At 43.6% G+C, this 16,817-nt stretch overlaps 1 protein-coding gene across 5 annotated transcripts in view; it reads right to left on the reverse strand.

Annotated features, from left to right (window-relative positions):
- The window catches only part of OLFM2 (olfactomedin 2), a 225,796-nt gene that overhangs the window by 44,255 nt on the left and 164,724 nt on the right, over positions 1–16,817 (reverse strand). For 4 of the 5 annotated variants that reach the window (XM_079967842.1, XM_079967844.1, XM_079967840.1 and 1 more), the window contains exon 3: positions 5,348–5,506. In XM_079967842.1, coding sequence (XP_079823968.1) covers positions 5,348–5,506 — 159 coding nt within the window. The remainder of the gene's footprint in view (positions 1–5,347; positions 5,507–16,817) is intronic. The other variant, XM_079967841.1, reaches the window with a different exon arrangement.

Raw genomic sequence — 16,817 nt, forward strand, 5'->3', positions numbered from 1 at the left:
ACACCCAGTATCAGGAGTCTGGCTACCATGTAGCTATGGGGAACGGAATGTGGTTCCACTGATGTCAACATGGATGGATCAGTAGAATCCACCTGAACAACAGTTTCATGGGCCTAGACCTTAGGCTGGGTCAGCATAGTTGGGCACCTGTTGAGACCCACAAGCTTCTGCCTAGGGGTCCTTTGCCCTCCTCCTCCTCCTCCTTGCTTTTGCTACTTATCTATCTTCATGTGAGCTGTGCCAAGACCAAGGAGAGAGAGCAGCAGCCTTGCCCTCTCCTTCTACATAGGTGGAAGTGCAAATCAGACCTAGGGGGAAAGGACAAACAATGGGCAGTGATGAGCAATGATAAGGAGGTGGGCCCAGGGCCCAGGGAGGTGCCTGGACCAAGGGCATCTTGACCAGTTCCCCCACCAAAACTGGAGCCAACACTTGGTGAAGTAGCACTCAGGCTCAAGGGGAAAGCCTGTAGCTCAATGGGTATAGCAACTGCTCTGCATGTAGAAGGTCTCAGGTTCAATCTCAGGTTCCCAGCATCCTGGGAGAGAGTTGGGAGAGAACCTTACCAGAAATCCTGGAGAGCCACTACTAGCCAGTGTAGTCAACACTGAGCTAAATGAATGAATGACATGGCTCAGTATAAGCTGGCTCCCTATGTTCCCGAGGATAAGAAGATAACCCAGGCAAGGGTGGATAGAAAGTGAAAGCAGCAGAGAGAGTAGGTTAATGATGTCTATATAGAAAGGATGACCCTGAAGTAATGACCCTGAAGTAAAAGATCATGAGTCACTGAAGCAGCAGAAGCTGGAACTTCAGTGCAGGCTGAGCTGGCAAAAGGAGTTTATATAGGTTTAGAGACCAACCAAAAGGCTGAGTTGGGCATCAATCAGGCACTGAAAAACCAGTTGAGGAACTGGAGAAAGGTCAGAAGACACTCTTGCTAACCAGGTCTCCTCTCTTGAGGTGACTTTGTTCAGAGAACCAAAGCCACTATCTTTATAAACATGATGGGCTCCAAGCTCTGGGACCCAAGAAACTGGTTCATCAAGGTGGCCCACTGGTCAAGGGCTAGCCCTGAACTGATCATAACCCAGCATGCACCTGGACCTATCAAATGTTGGCACGTGGATCTAGAAGGGAATCATAGACCCTAGCAGGCCAGCTGTCTAATCAAGAGACCTTCCAAGGGGCCACCCCCATCCCAGCTGTCTCTGGGATGGCATGGCATTCTCTGGCTCACTGCTGCACTCTCAACCATGCACACACACCAGAGGCCCATTATTCTCAGCAAAATGTCTCTAATCACTCTGGCTGGGGTTGAGAAATTACCAGGAAAGGTAATTGAATGGCAAAGGGCCCAGAATATGGATGGCCTTGGCTCATTTATCAGCAGCACCGATTCCTCCTCACAGGTGCCTGGAGGGAGGCAAAAGGGGCTTGTTGATTCGCTTGGTTTTTTAATTGCAAATGTGATACTTCTCTGGCTGATTCATGAGTTACGTCTGCGAACAGAGAGTACCAAGAGCAACCAGCTCCAAGGCAAAGCAATCAGTTCCCTGGCTCACCTTCTGCAGCATATGCCCTGACTCTGGGGAAAGGCCAACATGAAATTGCTGCCGCCAAGGAAAAATGCTAGTTGCTTCTAAAAGACCCAGAAACAGTCAGCAACCACTTCTGGTGTTATTCAATCACTTCATATCTTTCAGGTGGGCATTTGAAGAAGAAGAAGAGGAGGAGGAGGAGTTTGGATTTGATATCCCACTTTATCACTACCCAAAGGAGTCTCAAAGAGGCTAACATTCTCCTTTCCCTTCCTCCCCCACAACAAACACTGTGAGGTGAGTGGGGCTGAGAGACTTCAAAGAAGTGTGACTAATCAACGAAGTGTGACTAATTAAATGTGTAATGTGCAAACATGGCAAATGCATGTCTGCAAACAATCAAGGTATGCTAATCGGAGAACAGTGACTGGCTACCATTCTCCCTCGAGCATGCAATCAATGGTGAATGTGGGTTTTTCTCTGTATAATACACAGAGTAGTCCTATGGCTTGCTAAGCATCAGCCATGAGACACGATAGACACGGACTTGTTCAATAAGGCTGCCATAAGACTGCATAGGAAATTCTTTTGGGAGTGAGTCCCATTCAACTCAATGGGATTTGTTTCTTAGTAGATGTGCAAAGAATTGCATTGTAAAGTGCTCTTTTTCTTTGCCACTGACAGTGAGTAAGTATCCTTGGGGAAGAAAATGTAAATTGGTTGGCTGATTTGCTGCACTGGCATACCTTGCCTCAACTTCCGTTTTATTATTTATTTATTTTTAATGTCTTTTTATTAAAGATTTCTTGGTTTACAAAAGTATGTGCAATGTCTCTTTTTTTTTCAAGTTACATTTTCTACAGATCAGTTTCATTTGCTGAGACAGCTGCCTCACTGGACAACTTGTAGCCTTTTTACAGTCAGCTTTCCCAGAGTTCTGCTGTCCATGGTGCTGAAGTGCTCAAATAACTGTGGCCAGCATGGCTGTTACCCTTCTCAGGATGTGGCTGAAGGTGCAGCCTCATCATCAGCCCAAAGAAAGAGGTGTTATGGAACATATGCATCTGAACATATTAACTTCCCAGCTGCCTCTATGCAAGGCACAAGTTTCTTTTAAATATTTATGATATGTAAGGTTTATCTGATGATGTCACACTTGACAGTTCAATATGAACCTTACCAGCCACAATACAAACCTTACCACTGAAACTGGCACAGGCAGTCTGGAGTCTTAGAGGGATAGCCTATGGCAGCTTTCCCCAACCTGTTGCCCTTCCAATGTTGTTGGACTCCAGCTCCCATCAACTCCAGTTGGCATGGCCAATGGACAGGGGTGATTGGAGCTGTGGCCCAGCAGAGCACATGCTTTTGTATCAGAAGGCCCCATTTTCAATCCTTGCTGTCAGGTAGTAGATTATGGGAAAGGCTCATGCCTGAGACCAAAGAGAGCAGTTGAGAGTCATAATCTGTAATGCTAGACTAGATTAACCAAAGGTGTGGTTCTTAGGCATGAACCATGATCCTCAACCTTTACTTAAACAATAAGTTTCTAACATTTGTAAGACACAAGATGAGTCAAAATGCACAGATACTATTCTCCACACTGTAATGGTGATTTTTACCATTTCCCCAAAGTCCCAGATAGCCTTCCCTTCACAGCAACTTTCAAAACATGGTCCGTACCCATCTCTGCTGAGGATGTTCTAAAGACAGGGTGGTTTGTTAGTGGCTGGCTCATTCATTGCATCTCTTGCATTTCTTTTATCAAGGAAAAACTCAAATCCTGGAATACTTTTGATAATCGGTCAAATACTTTGGCACGGTGTTTCCTGAGCTTGTATTCCTTGACTAAGTGTATGCATGTGGCAATGGGACCCCAAAAGAGCCACTGGCCATCCAGGGGCGGAGCTTCATTTTTTATTTTTATCTATCTATGCATTGAGAGGTGTTTTTCTTTTCCATTTTGGATAAGTCACTCTATTTCTGCTCCTTCCCAAAAGAGATGGGGCTGGGCTTTGATAGAAATCACCACTCCATTTCTGCCCTCTTCATTCTCTTTTAATCAATCACTTTATTATGACCAATTTATGCAGCACTTGGTCATTCCCCCAAACTGCCACCTCACTCTCCAGCAGCTGCTGAGTAGGAGCCATGCCCAGTTTGCCTCTCCCTCTTTTGCCATATTTCTTCTCACTGTCCCCTGATTTCCCAGCAGGGGTGCCTGGGCTGTATTCCTGATCCATTGGCTGGGTTACCAGCAGCCCCTGGGGCCCCACTGCCTACACACTGTGACTAAAACTAACCAAGCTGTTGGCTGCTGCTCTGATATTTAATCAATGGCTTGGCTGCTGCAGCTGTCAAGCTCAAGGCCGCACAGCTCCTGCCTTTGGCTACACTGTAATATAAAGCATATTTTGTGCTATTTTCATGATTATATGCACTGGTATGCATAGATATGCATTTATGTTCGGAGAATTGCATGGCAAATATTTGGAGAAGTGCAAATTTCAATGCATGCAAAGCATGCAATGGAGTAGCCTCAGGTGGCTGTGAGACTGACATTTAGAAGACATCTGAAGGCAGCCCTGTTCAGGGAAGTTTTTTATGTGTGACATTTTTATGTATTTTTAATCTTTGTTGGAAGCCGCCCAGAGTGGCTGGGGTACAAATAAATTACTACTACTACTACTACTACTACTACTACTACTATTAGGAACATTAGGAAGAACTTCCTGACAGTTCAACAGTGGAATTTGCTGCCAAGGAGTGTGGTGGAGTCTTCTTCTTTGGAGGTCTTTAAGCAGAGGCTTGACAACCATATGTCAGGAGTGCTCTGATGGTGTTTCCTGCTTGGCAGGGGGGTGGACTCGATGGCCCTTGTGGTCTCTTCCAACTCTATCGTTCTATGATTCTATGATTAAAAGGTGTGTTTAATCCTTCCACCTGCTTTCCTACTCAAAATCATTCCCCTCCTAAGCTACAATGGAGAGGGGAATACATAATGTGCATTTTTTATTTTTTTTATTTTTTGCTGCTTAGTACCAATCTAACTGGGACGTGGATGGCACTGTGGTCTAAACCACAGAGCCTAGGGCTTGCCGATCGGAAGACTGGCAGTTCGAATCCCCGCAACGGGGTGAGCTCCCATTGCTCGGTCCCTGCTCCTGCCCACCTAGCAGTTCGAAAGCACGTCAAAGTGCAAGTAGATAAATAGGTACCGCTCTGGTGGGAAGGTAAATGGCGTTTCCTTGCACTGTTCTGGTTTCGCCAGAAGCGGCTTAGTCATGCTGGCCACATGACCCGGAAGCTGTATGCTGGCTCCCTCAGCCAATAAAGCGAGATGAGCGCCGCAACACCAGAGTCGGCCATGACTGGACCTAATGGTCAGGGGTCCCTTTACCTTTACCTTTACCAGTCTAACTAAACAGGAAAGGCTGAAAGTTGAAGGCTGCAAGCTGAATTTATTCCTCTTTGTTATTTTATTCTTCCCCAATGGGAAAATTGCATCCCTCTGAATGTTCTTTGACTCCGACCCCCATCAGCCTCAGCCAGCATGGCCAATGGTAAGGGATGATGGGAGCTGTAGTCCAACAACTTCTGAAGGGCCACACCTGCTTCCATCAGGCATATGTGATAAACACCACCCAACACCTTCTCATTCTCAACTGGCTTTCAAACAGCAACATTAGCAATTAAAATAATACTCTAGGAACCCACCAGCATCAGAAAACCAGTCCACAAACAACGTCCCTCCAGAGATAGTGACTATGTAGATCAGAAAGGACTTGGCCAAGCAGAAGAGTTACCTGGAAACTTTTGGCATTCAGATTTTTCTGACTCTCTGTGGCCACTTTCAGCCTGGAGTCCAGCCCCTTTATTAGCGACTCAGTATTGCGCACATACTGCAGGTCCCGGTAGGTCCGAAGGTCCAGCACCTCCATGGACTGGGAGATGTTTTGCACCTGCTCAATGAAAAAAAGGAAAAGAAACTTAAGACACACCACCTAAAGGATGGTCAGATTGCAGAGTATTATACATGGGATTACGGTAGATAGATGGAGGAGCTTGTGGTGGTGGAGGCAACCAGGGAGTGGGTCTTCTTCTTGAAGGTATCCCTGACATAAGAATCAGAAACCCGGGGTAGATATTTTGATTCCATTATGTTTCAAATATTAATGGTACTTAACCTTTAGAAAGATAGAATGCATCACTGACATTTTATAACATTTTAAAACCCCTGTGCTCTCTAGGCTATAAAGAAGAAACCTCATCTAACCCTGAAAGTGGCACAAATGGTCATTAAAGATGTTCTAGTTAGTATCAGGGTGTAAATACAAACATCTCCTTGAAGCTTCCTGAGCTAGGTCAGGGAAGAAGAGAAGTGAGAGACAGAAATGTCAACAGCCCCATCAAAGGTCTGGTTGCTAAGGAAACACTGATAAAGTGGGCACCTGGGGCACCCCAAGGTAATTGTGGGGGAGCAGATAGCAGTATGGAGCCATACATGTTTATCACCCCATGACCTGTAACTTTTCTTGATGTATGTAGAAGAATGTTTGAGGTTTTAGGACTGTTTGTTTGCTGTGTTTGAACTACAACATAAGCTTTCTTCTGATTTGCCTCTGGGCAGTCTTTGGTAACTGGTGCTGTTGAGCAACTGGTTGGCAAGGCTGACCTATTGCAATAGTTAATAAACTGGGTCCCTAACTGGATCTGCTGTTGCTTGCTGTAATTCTCTTGGTTCTGTGTTTTATTTAAGAGGTGTTCCCTCAGCTGACAAAAATTAGGGAGATTGCTTTGAATGCAAAACTCATGAAGTTTTCATGTGTGCACACTTTTTAAAATCTAAGCAAAATGAGCAAGAAAATAAGTGTTTAGAAAATTGGTCCTTATTTATTAACTGCTGTAATGAAGATGACTACAATCATATCCGATCTTGTGTCTCTCCCTCAGTTCCATACTTTAAAATATTATGGCCACAATCCTGTGGTCTTAAAAAGAAATCCCATATATTCTGTATTTTAGGTTGCTGCTATGTTTTTAAAAGCAATTTGGGGTGCAAATGTTCAGGTGCCTCTGCTGGAACTTGCAGTTTCCATCCATGAGGTCAACAATACAGCATATAGATGAGGGATGAGGGGACCTGCTACCCTCCAAATCCTATTGGACTCCAATTCCCATCAGCCCCAGTCAGAATAGCCAGTGGCCAAGGATGATGGGAGCTGGAGTCCAGCAACATTTGGAGGGCCACAGGCCCCTATCCCCCAGCATCAATCAACAGACAGAATGTGTGAATATGAAAAGCAAAGGCAAGCCAGGTCCCTCCATCCAAGTATTCCTGAGCACCTCTGTCACATTACAGACTGCAATTGATTTACAGTCTTGGTTCGGCAGACATACAGTGGAGTCTTCTCTTCTGGGACTTGAGCTGGAACTGGCAGTCTGGTGCACCAGCTGGAATTCAAGCTTCTTTCCCCTGCTTTGCACCCATGAAATATGAATGATAATGTAACCAGGCTGAGTTGAATACTTATTAGAGTTGTGGCGGGGTAGAGAGGAAAGAGAAATAAGCTATCAAAGCTGATCTTTTAAAGTGAGGTGGCTGAGTAAGGGTGCCCTCGATGCAGGGAGGGGGGGAGCCCTCTCTGTATGTAGCTTCATCCCATCCTGTATGTAGCTTTTAGGAGAGGGGCAACACACTCACATCTGATAGAGCTGTATCATTCACCAGTCCCTCTGGAGTCTGCTGATGAGGAAGGGGAACACACTGGTCTCAAAAGCAAGCCAGCCACCACCTGAAGTGTGAGGCTACCACTAAACCAGGAGCTGTGCATTAGTTCATCTTTTGTCCTGATATCATGTTCTGGGTTCCACCCAGATCAGTGTGCCCTACATTTGTGGTGGGGAGCCTGAAGCCCTCCAGCTGTGGTTGGACCACATTTCCCAACATCTCTGGCCATTGGCCAACCTGGCTAGGGTTGATGGGAGTTAGAGGAGCCTACCAACTTCTGGAGGACCACAGGTTCCCCATCCCAGAGGTAAAACGTGAACCAAGCAACCTCCTCCCTCCCTAGATGAATACACCTCTCTTTACCTGAGATGTGTAGGGCCCCACTCTTTTCACAACTGTTTCCAGCTTTTCTTGTAACCTGCTCTGGGATCTGCTGGTGAAGGGTTGGCAATAAATGTAATTAATAATGATATTGATGATGATGATGATGATGATGATAGATGGAGTCAGCCTAGCTGAGGGGAAGCAAGCTTGAACAAAACCTCCTTAGGAAGGCAGATGTGTGCAGCAATGGGGTCTGCACTCTCTCAAGAAAGAGATTTTTCTCTTGTGCTTTTTTGGAGCTTTCAACAATCTATAAAATCAGCAATCACATCACTTGTTATCCCAGCTGGATATCAGCTTCCACCATCCCTGACCACTGGCCATCCTGGGAGTTGGAATCCAGCAACATCTGGTGGGCCACACGCTCCCCTCCCCTGATTTCCATCATTGGCTGCTGATGGAAACTCAAAACATCACATCATGGCGTGTGTGTGTTGCAGGTGGGGAGAGGCAAAGGCCCCATGGTGGGTATGATTCCCGCCTGTTACTGTGGCTGAGTGGTTAGAAAATTGCCCTATGCTGCTAGTGGTGTGACCGAGTCCTGGGAGCTCCCTCTTTTTCCTCCGAGATGACTAGTCATACAAAAGGCAAGTGGAGTCATGCTACTCCTTTCTCTTAGTGGAGCTCAAATTCATGCCTGCTGCTTCCCAACCCCACGTCCTATGCAGGGAGCAGCTGTGGTCAGTGTGTAACTATGGTTTGCCTTGTTGCCTGACCTGCTCCCTTGTCAAAAGATTGTTTTTCCTTGGGTTGTTTGTACTTTCTGTATGTCTCCTGCCCAAAGTATGCAGCAGGTCTGCATTGTGTGGCTTCTCATTTCCCTACATGCAGTGTTTTTTTCTGGGGGGGATGCAGGGGGACGCATACCCCTAAACATTTTGTGAATCTTTGTACTTTGGTCCATTTACTGTATTTATTTTTCCAGATTTGAACTACAAAATGGTAATTTTCTTGAGTCAAAATGAGAGTACCTCTAAACATTTTTTTTTTAGAAAAAAAAGCACTGCCTACATGTATTTTGCTACACAATGGTGGTTGTGAGTGTCATAAAGGGGCTATAGCTTTCTTTGCCACTGGGGCTGCAGTAGGGGCACTTAGGCATTGGAATCTGGGTTGTGCAATTCAGGTGTGCTTGGGGGGGTCCTTATGGTCATGTGCCCACTGGCTCCAATCTCATGTTCGTGTTGTCACATGCAAAAACCCCAATTGGTGGGCTTTGACTACGTTTCCGTGGCTATCTCTGCTGATTGGGGATTTTCCTCTGTGCTACCCATCCCATCTCAGGCTGAGCATGTACAGGGTGCAGGAGCCATTCCACCAGTGTGGAGGTGCTGCATCTTCCCCACTGGAGTAATGTGAGTATAGGATTGCTAACCTCAATTCTCTTTTATAGCTTCCTCTAAAGAAGGTTGAGTGGTTACTTAGTGACAGGGGGAAAAGATCCTGTCATGATGAAAGTGATTAGGGGTGTGTGGGGTGTATGTGTGTGTGTGTTAAAAAGCCTTCATTAATCCAGCAGAGGGAGGCAGTGCAAGGAAGAACACTGAAGACTGAAAGTAGGCAAAAGAAGAAACTGGCCATCACTTTGTGATCCACTATCAGGGAGGGCAGCCACAAGTAAGCAATGTGGATTTTATGTGATCAGACTGCGATCAGAATCAATTTTGTGTATCTGCATATAAGAATTTAAACTGTTTTATGCCTCTGGATCTAGGAGAGATGCAGACCCCTAAAGCCCTGACCCTCAGTCCTGTTTGCACATATGCACCCTACGCATTGGCATCCAGTGTTGCCCACCATCTTGGCAAGCTTATCTCTGAAGATACAGATCCCAAACTCCCAAAATATTGTTTTGTAAAGAGCACAGTTTAGCAAGAATCTCCACAATCCTCAGCCTGAGCTCTCCTAGCAACATGATTTCAGTAGCTTCCCTGATCTAAAGAAAGACATGTTCACATTCAGTGTAATCAATGGGGAAATTAGTTATGTGACTGACCTAAGTCTCGTTGCTTTCGAATGGGACTGAACTGTGACTAATCTTCTCTAGATGGGGGCTAGGAAATCAAGTGACCTTGGAGATGCCAGCTTGAATAGGTTTGGCATTTTAAATTCCGACAAACAACAAAGTAATCTCCATGCTCCATTGTGACCTTCTGGTCTATGAAGTACTAAATCAATATTACTCCATTCACTTCCCCAAACAACAACTGATGGAGTCCCTCTTGCCATTCCACAATATGTCCAGACTCCGCAGCTGCTTTCATTAGAGAATTTGCCAAAGGTGCCCACTGTTCTGCCAAACGACAAGAGGCATCAAAATGGCGTCAGATCAGACACCTCCATATCTGACTCCTGCCAAGTTGTGCATGCTTTTGGAGAGGTTTGGCTTCTATTACCAGAGAATAATCTCATCTGTGGGACTTGGCCCAAAACACCAAAGGAAACCAGCTCCTCTGATAGGTTGGCAGATTTTGGGGTGTGATCTGCTGCATGCACTTCTGCAACTCCAAAACCAACTCAAATGTTTGAATGCCTTGGTTCTCTCACCTCCTGCTGGCATAGGTGAAGGAGGAAACCCAAACCCCTCTGATCCCTAAATAACCCAGGACTGTATTCCTCCCAAGCATCAGTTCCTTTCTCATCTCGTCACACGCGGCAGCACAATGTCCATAGCCCCAGGTTAAGAGTTGTTGTGTGGAGATATTTTGCAAATACAATTTGCTTGCTCAATGGCTGTGTGTGGTGTCTCGGCTGGCGCGTCAGCCAACTGCACCAGTTCCAGCTGAACAAACAGCTAGCAGAGTTAGTTGCAGCAGTGTGGGCACGGATGAAATTCCTGGCAGAAGACACACCTACTGTAGGTCTGGAGCCCAGATTTATGTAGAACATTGTCAAAACAGTTGCAAGTTCAGGGAAGTATTCCAACAGCGGTCTTTAGGTACTTATGCTTGTAAAGGCTCTTTTATCTGCCTGATATTGCAACTGAGTTCCCATTTAAGTCATAGTTGTTTAGGGTTGGATTCAGCTAAATAGTTGCACTAGCAGGAACCAGCACAAGTCCCACTAATGCAATGGGGCATTTCCCCCTCTCCTCTCCTCTCATCCCTCCACCCCACCCCAAATTGGCTTGGGGTGGGAGAACCCCCAGAACACTGCTCAGGAGGAGAGGGGATCATTCTGACTGGCAAGCAGAAATGCTCGCATTGTTGGAACAATCAAATTTGTGTGATGTTGAATTCCATCCATGCATAAGTCAACAACACTGAGTTAATGTAAAAAACAAAAAACACCACCCTGAAATTAAGGGTTACTTTTTGTAATGCATGGGTACAAATATACAATGATTATACCTGGGTCTCTATTAATAGCTCCTTCCACACACACCCATGTTATTTCCTATGGCATGTGCTACGACAGGCATATCCAAACTCACCCCTCCAGATGTTTTGAGACTACAATTCCCATCATCCCTGAACACTAGTCCTGTTAGCTAGGGATAATGGGAGTTGTAGTCCCAAAACATCTGGAGGGCTGAGTTTGCCTATGCCTGTTCTAAGACATCATATTCAGGCTCTTTCTCCTTCAACTCAAAATATCTTGCGTGCATTAATGGCTGAATCAACATATAGTACTTATTGTATTGTTTAAATAATGATTTCCACCATGATAGGGTGATTTAGCCCCTGGACTCTTGGGTGTGCAAACAACATTAATGGGAGTCCAGATTTTGACTTCTCTGACATTTTAGTTAAATGCAGGGCCATTATATAGAGTGTTGTTGTGTTCATACCACTTGTCCTCATGGGGAGGGAAGAATAGGGAACCTGTGGCCCTTCATATGAACATTCTACTGAGTCAGACCATTGGTACACCTAGCTCAGTATTTTAACAAGGACTGGCAAATCCAGGTTTCAGATGAGATACCAAGGATTCAAAATGGGACCTTCTGAAAGCAAAGCAGATGATCTACCACTGAGCTGCAGTCCTCTTCCTACAGATGTTGTTGGACTCCAACTTCTATAAGCCCTGATCATTGGCTAAGCTGCCTGGTGCTGATGGGAGTTGGACTCCAACAACATCTGGGGGGCCTCAAGTCCCTCATCCCTGGGTTCTTCATGAGAGTAGATTACTAGAGATCTTGAGTGTGGTTTCTGACTTTCTTCAACATGGACTCAGCATGGAGCCTCCCAAATAAGAACTGCATCCCAAACAGCACAGCCACAAGTTCTGCCACCCCCAAATGAATAAATGAATCTGCTCTCAATTAAGTTCAGAGGCCCTATTGTCATTAATAGCTATCAATAAGTTCGGCTGCTTTGCATTCCTCAGGAATCTAGCTGAAATTTCTAAAATGTGAATGATTTGGTAGCAGAAATTTATATATACACATAGATAAATACACACAGAGAGAAGTACACATGTGCAAGCATATGTGCAGAACACATTTTCTTGTTACAAACCATGCACATTCTTGTGTGCGAGTAATTTACATGCCAAATGCAAGACAGAAATTAGCTCGGTTGTGACAAAGAAATACCCCCTCTCTGCTGGATTTCTTTTGGTCTTGCACGGATCATACAAACATGCGTCTGCATGGTAGGTTACCTCCATGGTGTTTGGTGCAGGTGTCACTTTGCTTACATTGCATTTGCATGTGGCAATTGCTTTCTTCCTCCTGGTGCTTCTGCATTTTTGCTTTCACAAACCATGCTTCAGTTGGCACATATATATACAAAATCCCTATTGTCTTGAATGTACATTCAGCTGAATCCACCTTCTTTCCTCTAGCCTTCACTGATCCAAGTTAAAGAGTGACAGAAGTAACAGTCTCAATGCAGGAGGAGTGGGAATCTCAAGGTACAGATGTGGCCCTTTGCGCCTTCCTCCCTTGGAACTCTGTTCAAGCCAGCCCCCTATGCAGCCACATCCCCTCCTCAGCCTTGCTTCACATCTGCGTTGAATATTTTCACTGGGCTGGCATGTCTCCTTAGAATCATAGAATCATAGAGTTGGAAGAGACCACAAGGGCCATCGAGTCCAACCCCCTGCCAAGCAGGAAACACCTGCTTGGACCCTGACAATGCCTCACTGAACCCTGACAATGCCTCATTGCATGGACGGAGGGTAGAGAGGGGCGTCCAAGTGTGTTTAGAAGCTAGACTCCTGTACAAGGGAAAGTGTAATTGTTCTGCCCGCTTGTGCCTCTGGTCCCACACACCACTGGCATGTGGCCCCTGGAAGATTGATAAGAAAGGAATTCAGTCCTTAAGCTGGAAAAGGATACCCACCCGATGCCCTTGGGCATGGCCAGAAGGCATGGGATACATGGTCTATGTTTGCATGCAATGCTAAGCCAAACCATGGCTCAGCATGGATGTCCAAGTGTGCAGATTCCCAGAAAGGAGATTGCACCTGCATGTGCTGCTTCTTCTCTTGGTCCTCCATGACACCTGGGTGAAACCAAGGCATAGGTTGTCTTAGTATTCAGTGCAAAGTGGATCACAGTGGCCTTACTGAAGCTAAGCAGCTCTAAGTCTGGTCAGTGCCCAGACAGGAGACTGCCCATCCATGCCACTTGAGGTCCATGATGGGAGAAGCACAGGAAATAAATGTAAGAAGGAAAGAAAAGGGGCTTCTTAGTACCACTTGGGAAAGTGTCCACAGATGCCTAAATGGGCCTCCCTACATCCCTTTGACCCTCATCACCTCCTTTCCTTCTTACCTCTGACTCTCTTGTTTCTGAGTCAACTCTTCATTTCTTGGCTTACTATTTGGAGTGGATTTTGGCTACTTTGCAAGGCTTGCAACCTTAAGCATCATTTATTCCATTATACTCGGATACCAGCCCTCTCACCCTCTGCTGGGGTTGCAAAGCATATTTAGGGCAATTATGTAAACATTGCCAGGAACAGGCCTCCCTCAGCACATTCAGCATTCAAAAATGACACGTTCTCTCAACTTATTTCCAGTGATTATTTGCCTTATTCCACCACAAACACCCTAAATCACTCCAGTGTACCTTCCTTTACCCAAACCAGGCACTTTCCTCCCCTTTCCCAGCTTTTTCAATTTCATCCAGCATAAACAGTAAAGTAATTTTATTTTGGGGGCTTTAAAGAGACTAGATTGCAAGTAGTGTTCTTTCAATGGTTATTTATTTATTAACATAGCCCCTGCTGGTACTCTACGGCTATGGCTGGGGCCTCTGAAGGGAGCTATTTAAGAGGCATTTTGCAGCATGCTGTAATAAAAGTTTAATCAGCTTCCAGCCTCCCTCTTTCTTTCTTTCTTTCTTTCTTTCTTTCTTTCTTTCTTTCTTTCTTTCTGTATAAGCATGCACACTTGTGTACAAAAAGCCAAGACAGAAAGAGAGGAAACACAGCTTCTCCAAGGATCCCTTCTGTGATACAGACAGGAAACAAGCAGTCATTAAAACACACAAACAAATGTCTAAAGTAACAACAACTTGAAAGTGACCTTGAAATCCATATTGGTGGCAGAGGACAGGCTGACTTGCTTGTTTTGTGTCCAAGCCTTTTTGGAGATGCTAAAACAAGCTTTATTTCAGCTGGGACTCCACACTGCCCCCCCAGCACCCGAGGCTATTTGATTGCCAAGGTGCCACCCAGAAAGTAAGAAAACCACCATGTGTAGACAGAGCACCTGTCCCCAGTAAATGCTGCATCTGCAGATAGAGTCCCTCTTTCACAGAACAATTCAAGGTGCAAGAAACTCTTGTCCTCTTGAAACCACAGGGCTGAAGTTTGCGAAAAAGGTGAAATATCTGGGTGTAAATATGACCGCAAAAAAAAAAAAAAAAATGTACAAAGACAACTATGAAAAGCTATGGAAAGATCTTAAAAGAGATTTGGATATCTGGACAAGGTTGAAACTATCTTTGTTGGACCGAATTTCTGCAATAAAAATGAATGTATTGCCTAAGTTGTTACTTTTGTTCTAAGTACTTCCTATCATTGATAAGTTGAATTGTTTTAAGGAATGGCAAAAGGTATTATCTAAATTTATCTGGCAGGGGGAAAACCCAGAATTAAGTTTAAATTATTAACAGATGTGAAAGAGAGAGGGGGTTTCTCCCTGCCAGATTTAAGGATTTATTTTGAAGCTGCAGCCTTTTGCTGGTTGAAAAAATGGTGTTTATTGGAAGATACAGATGGTTTAGATTTGGAAGGTTTTGATAATGTATTTGGTTGGCATGCATATTTATGGTATGACAAGATAAAAGCTCATAAAGGATTTAAAAATCATATAATTAGAAAATCTTTGAACAATGTTTGGATAAGATATAAGGTTTTGTTAGAAAGGAAAACACCCAGGTGGATATCACCATTGGAAGCTAAGACCCATAAAAGTTTGAATATGAAAGAGACATAGTTGAAGTATAATGATATTCTGATGGAAATAGGGGACCAATTTAGATTAAAATCTTATGATCAGTTGAAAGATAAAATAGATGATTGGTTCCAGTACATCCAGATAAATGAAGTGTTTAAAATGGATAAGAAAATTGGTTTTCAAACAGAGAAATCCAAACTGGAAACGGAATTATTAGATACAAAAACAAAAAACCTATCTAAGATGTATAACTTATTTCTGGAATGGCATATGAAAGATGAACAAGCGAAATCTGTAATGATTGAATGGGCCAGGGATGTGGGGCACAATATCATGATGGTGGATTGGGAGAAATTGTGGGAAAAGGGAATCAAATTTACAGCTTGTAATGTATTAAGAGAAAAATTGATGAAAATGATGTACAGATGGTATTTAACACCAGTGAAGCTAGCAAAAATGTATCATACTCATGATAACAAATGCTGGAAATGTAGAGAAAAAGAAGGAACCTTTTTAACCACATGTGGTGGACCTGTTCCAAGGTAAAAGGCTTCTGGGAAAGGATTTATAATGAATTGAAAAAAGTGTTGAAAAACACATTAAAAAACCAGAAGCCTTTTTACTTGGTATAGTGGGGGATCAAATCCCCAAAAAGGATATTACTTTCTTTTCTGTATGCCACAACAGCTGCAAGAATATTGCTAGCGAAGAATTGGAAGAAACAAGATTTACCAACTGTCGAAGAATGGCAGGTGAAGATGATGGACTATATAGAACTTGCCAAACTGACCGGGAGACTCTGAGACCAGAGAAAAGAGATGGTGGAAGAAGACTGGAAGAAGTTTAAGAAATATTTGCAAAAATATGTTAATATTTAAATCTTAAAATAGCTTTGGAAGTGGATATAGGCTGTAGGGTTAGAAGTAGAAGATAGGGTATTTTAAAATAGTATTATTTGTAAGTGATAAAATGTGAAGTTATTTTAAGTGTGATTAAAAAAAAGATGGTTAGAAATTATGATATATGTATATTAAATAGGTATTTAAATACACTTTCCTAAAGAAACCAGAGGCCTTTCTCCTGGGCATGGTCGGCCAATTGGTGTTAAAGAAGGATAGAACCTTTTTTATGTATGCTACCGCAGCAACAAGAATACTCATCGCAAAACACTGGAAGACACAAGATTTACCCACCTTGGAAGAATGGCAGACACAAGTAATAGACTATATGGAATTGGCAGAAATGACCGGCAGAATCCGAGATCAAGGAGAAGAGTTGGTGGAAGAAGACTGGAAGAAGTTCAAAGTTTATCTACAAAATCATTGTAAAATCTATGAGTGCTAAGGGCAGTGTAAATGAAATGATGGGGTTCCAGTGATTAGGATAAGGAAGAGTATAAAGGGAAAGATAAAGGATAAAACGATTTTGAACGAGCTTGCTGAAAAAACTTTTAAAGTGGAATACAAGAAGGGAGGCGGGAGGAAGTAAGGAAAATAAGGTTTTGAAGACTATTAGAATGAACCAGAGTTTTCTTTTAATGTTTCTGCTATTATTATGTTGAATCTTTTGTATGTTTTTGTTTTTTATGTTTTTTGATATTGTTTGTATTTCTGATGTTTGTTATTTGTTGTTTTGAAGTTTGCTATATTTTGTGAAACTTAATAAATATCAATTAAAAAAAGAAAAGAAATTATGATATATGTAAACTGCTAAAGATGAAACAAAATGAAAATCAGACAGGAGGGACTTGGGGAAGCCTACTTAACAATCTTTAGAAAAATAAGGATATGACAAGAATTTGTTTGTAT

The sequence above is a fragment of the Podarcis cretensis genome, assembly GCF_951804945.1.
Source record: "Podarcis cretensis genome assembly, chromosome: 2".
Classification (NCBI taxonomy): Eukaryota; Metazoa; Chordata; class Lepidosauria; order Squamata; family Lacertidae; genus Podarcis; species Podarcis cretensis.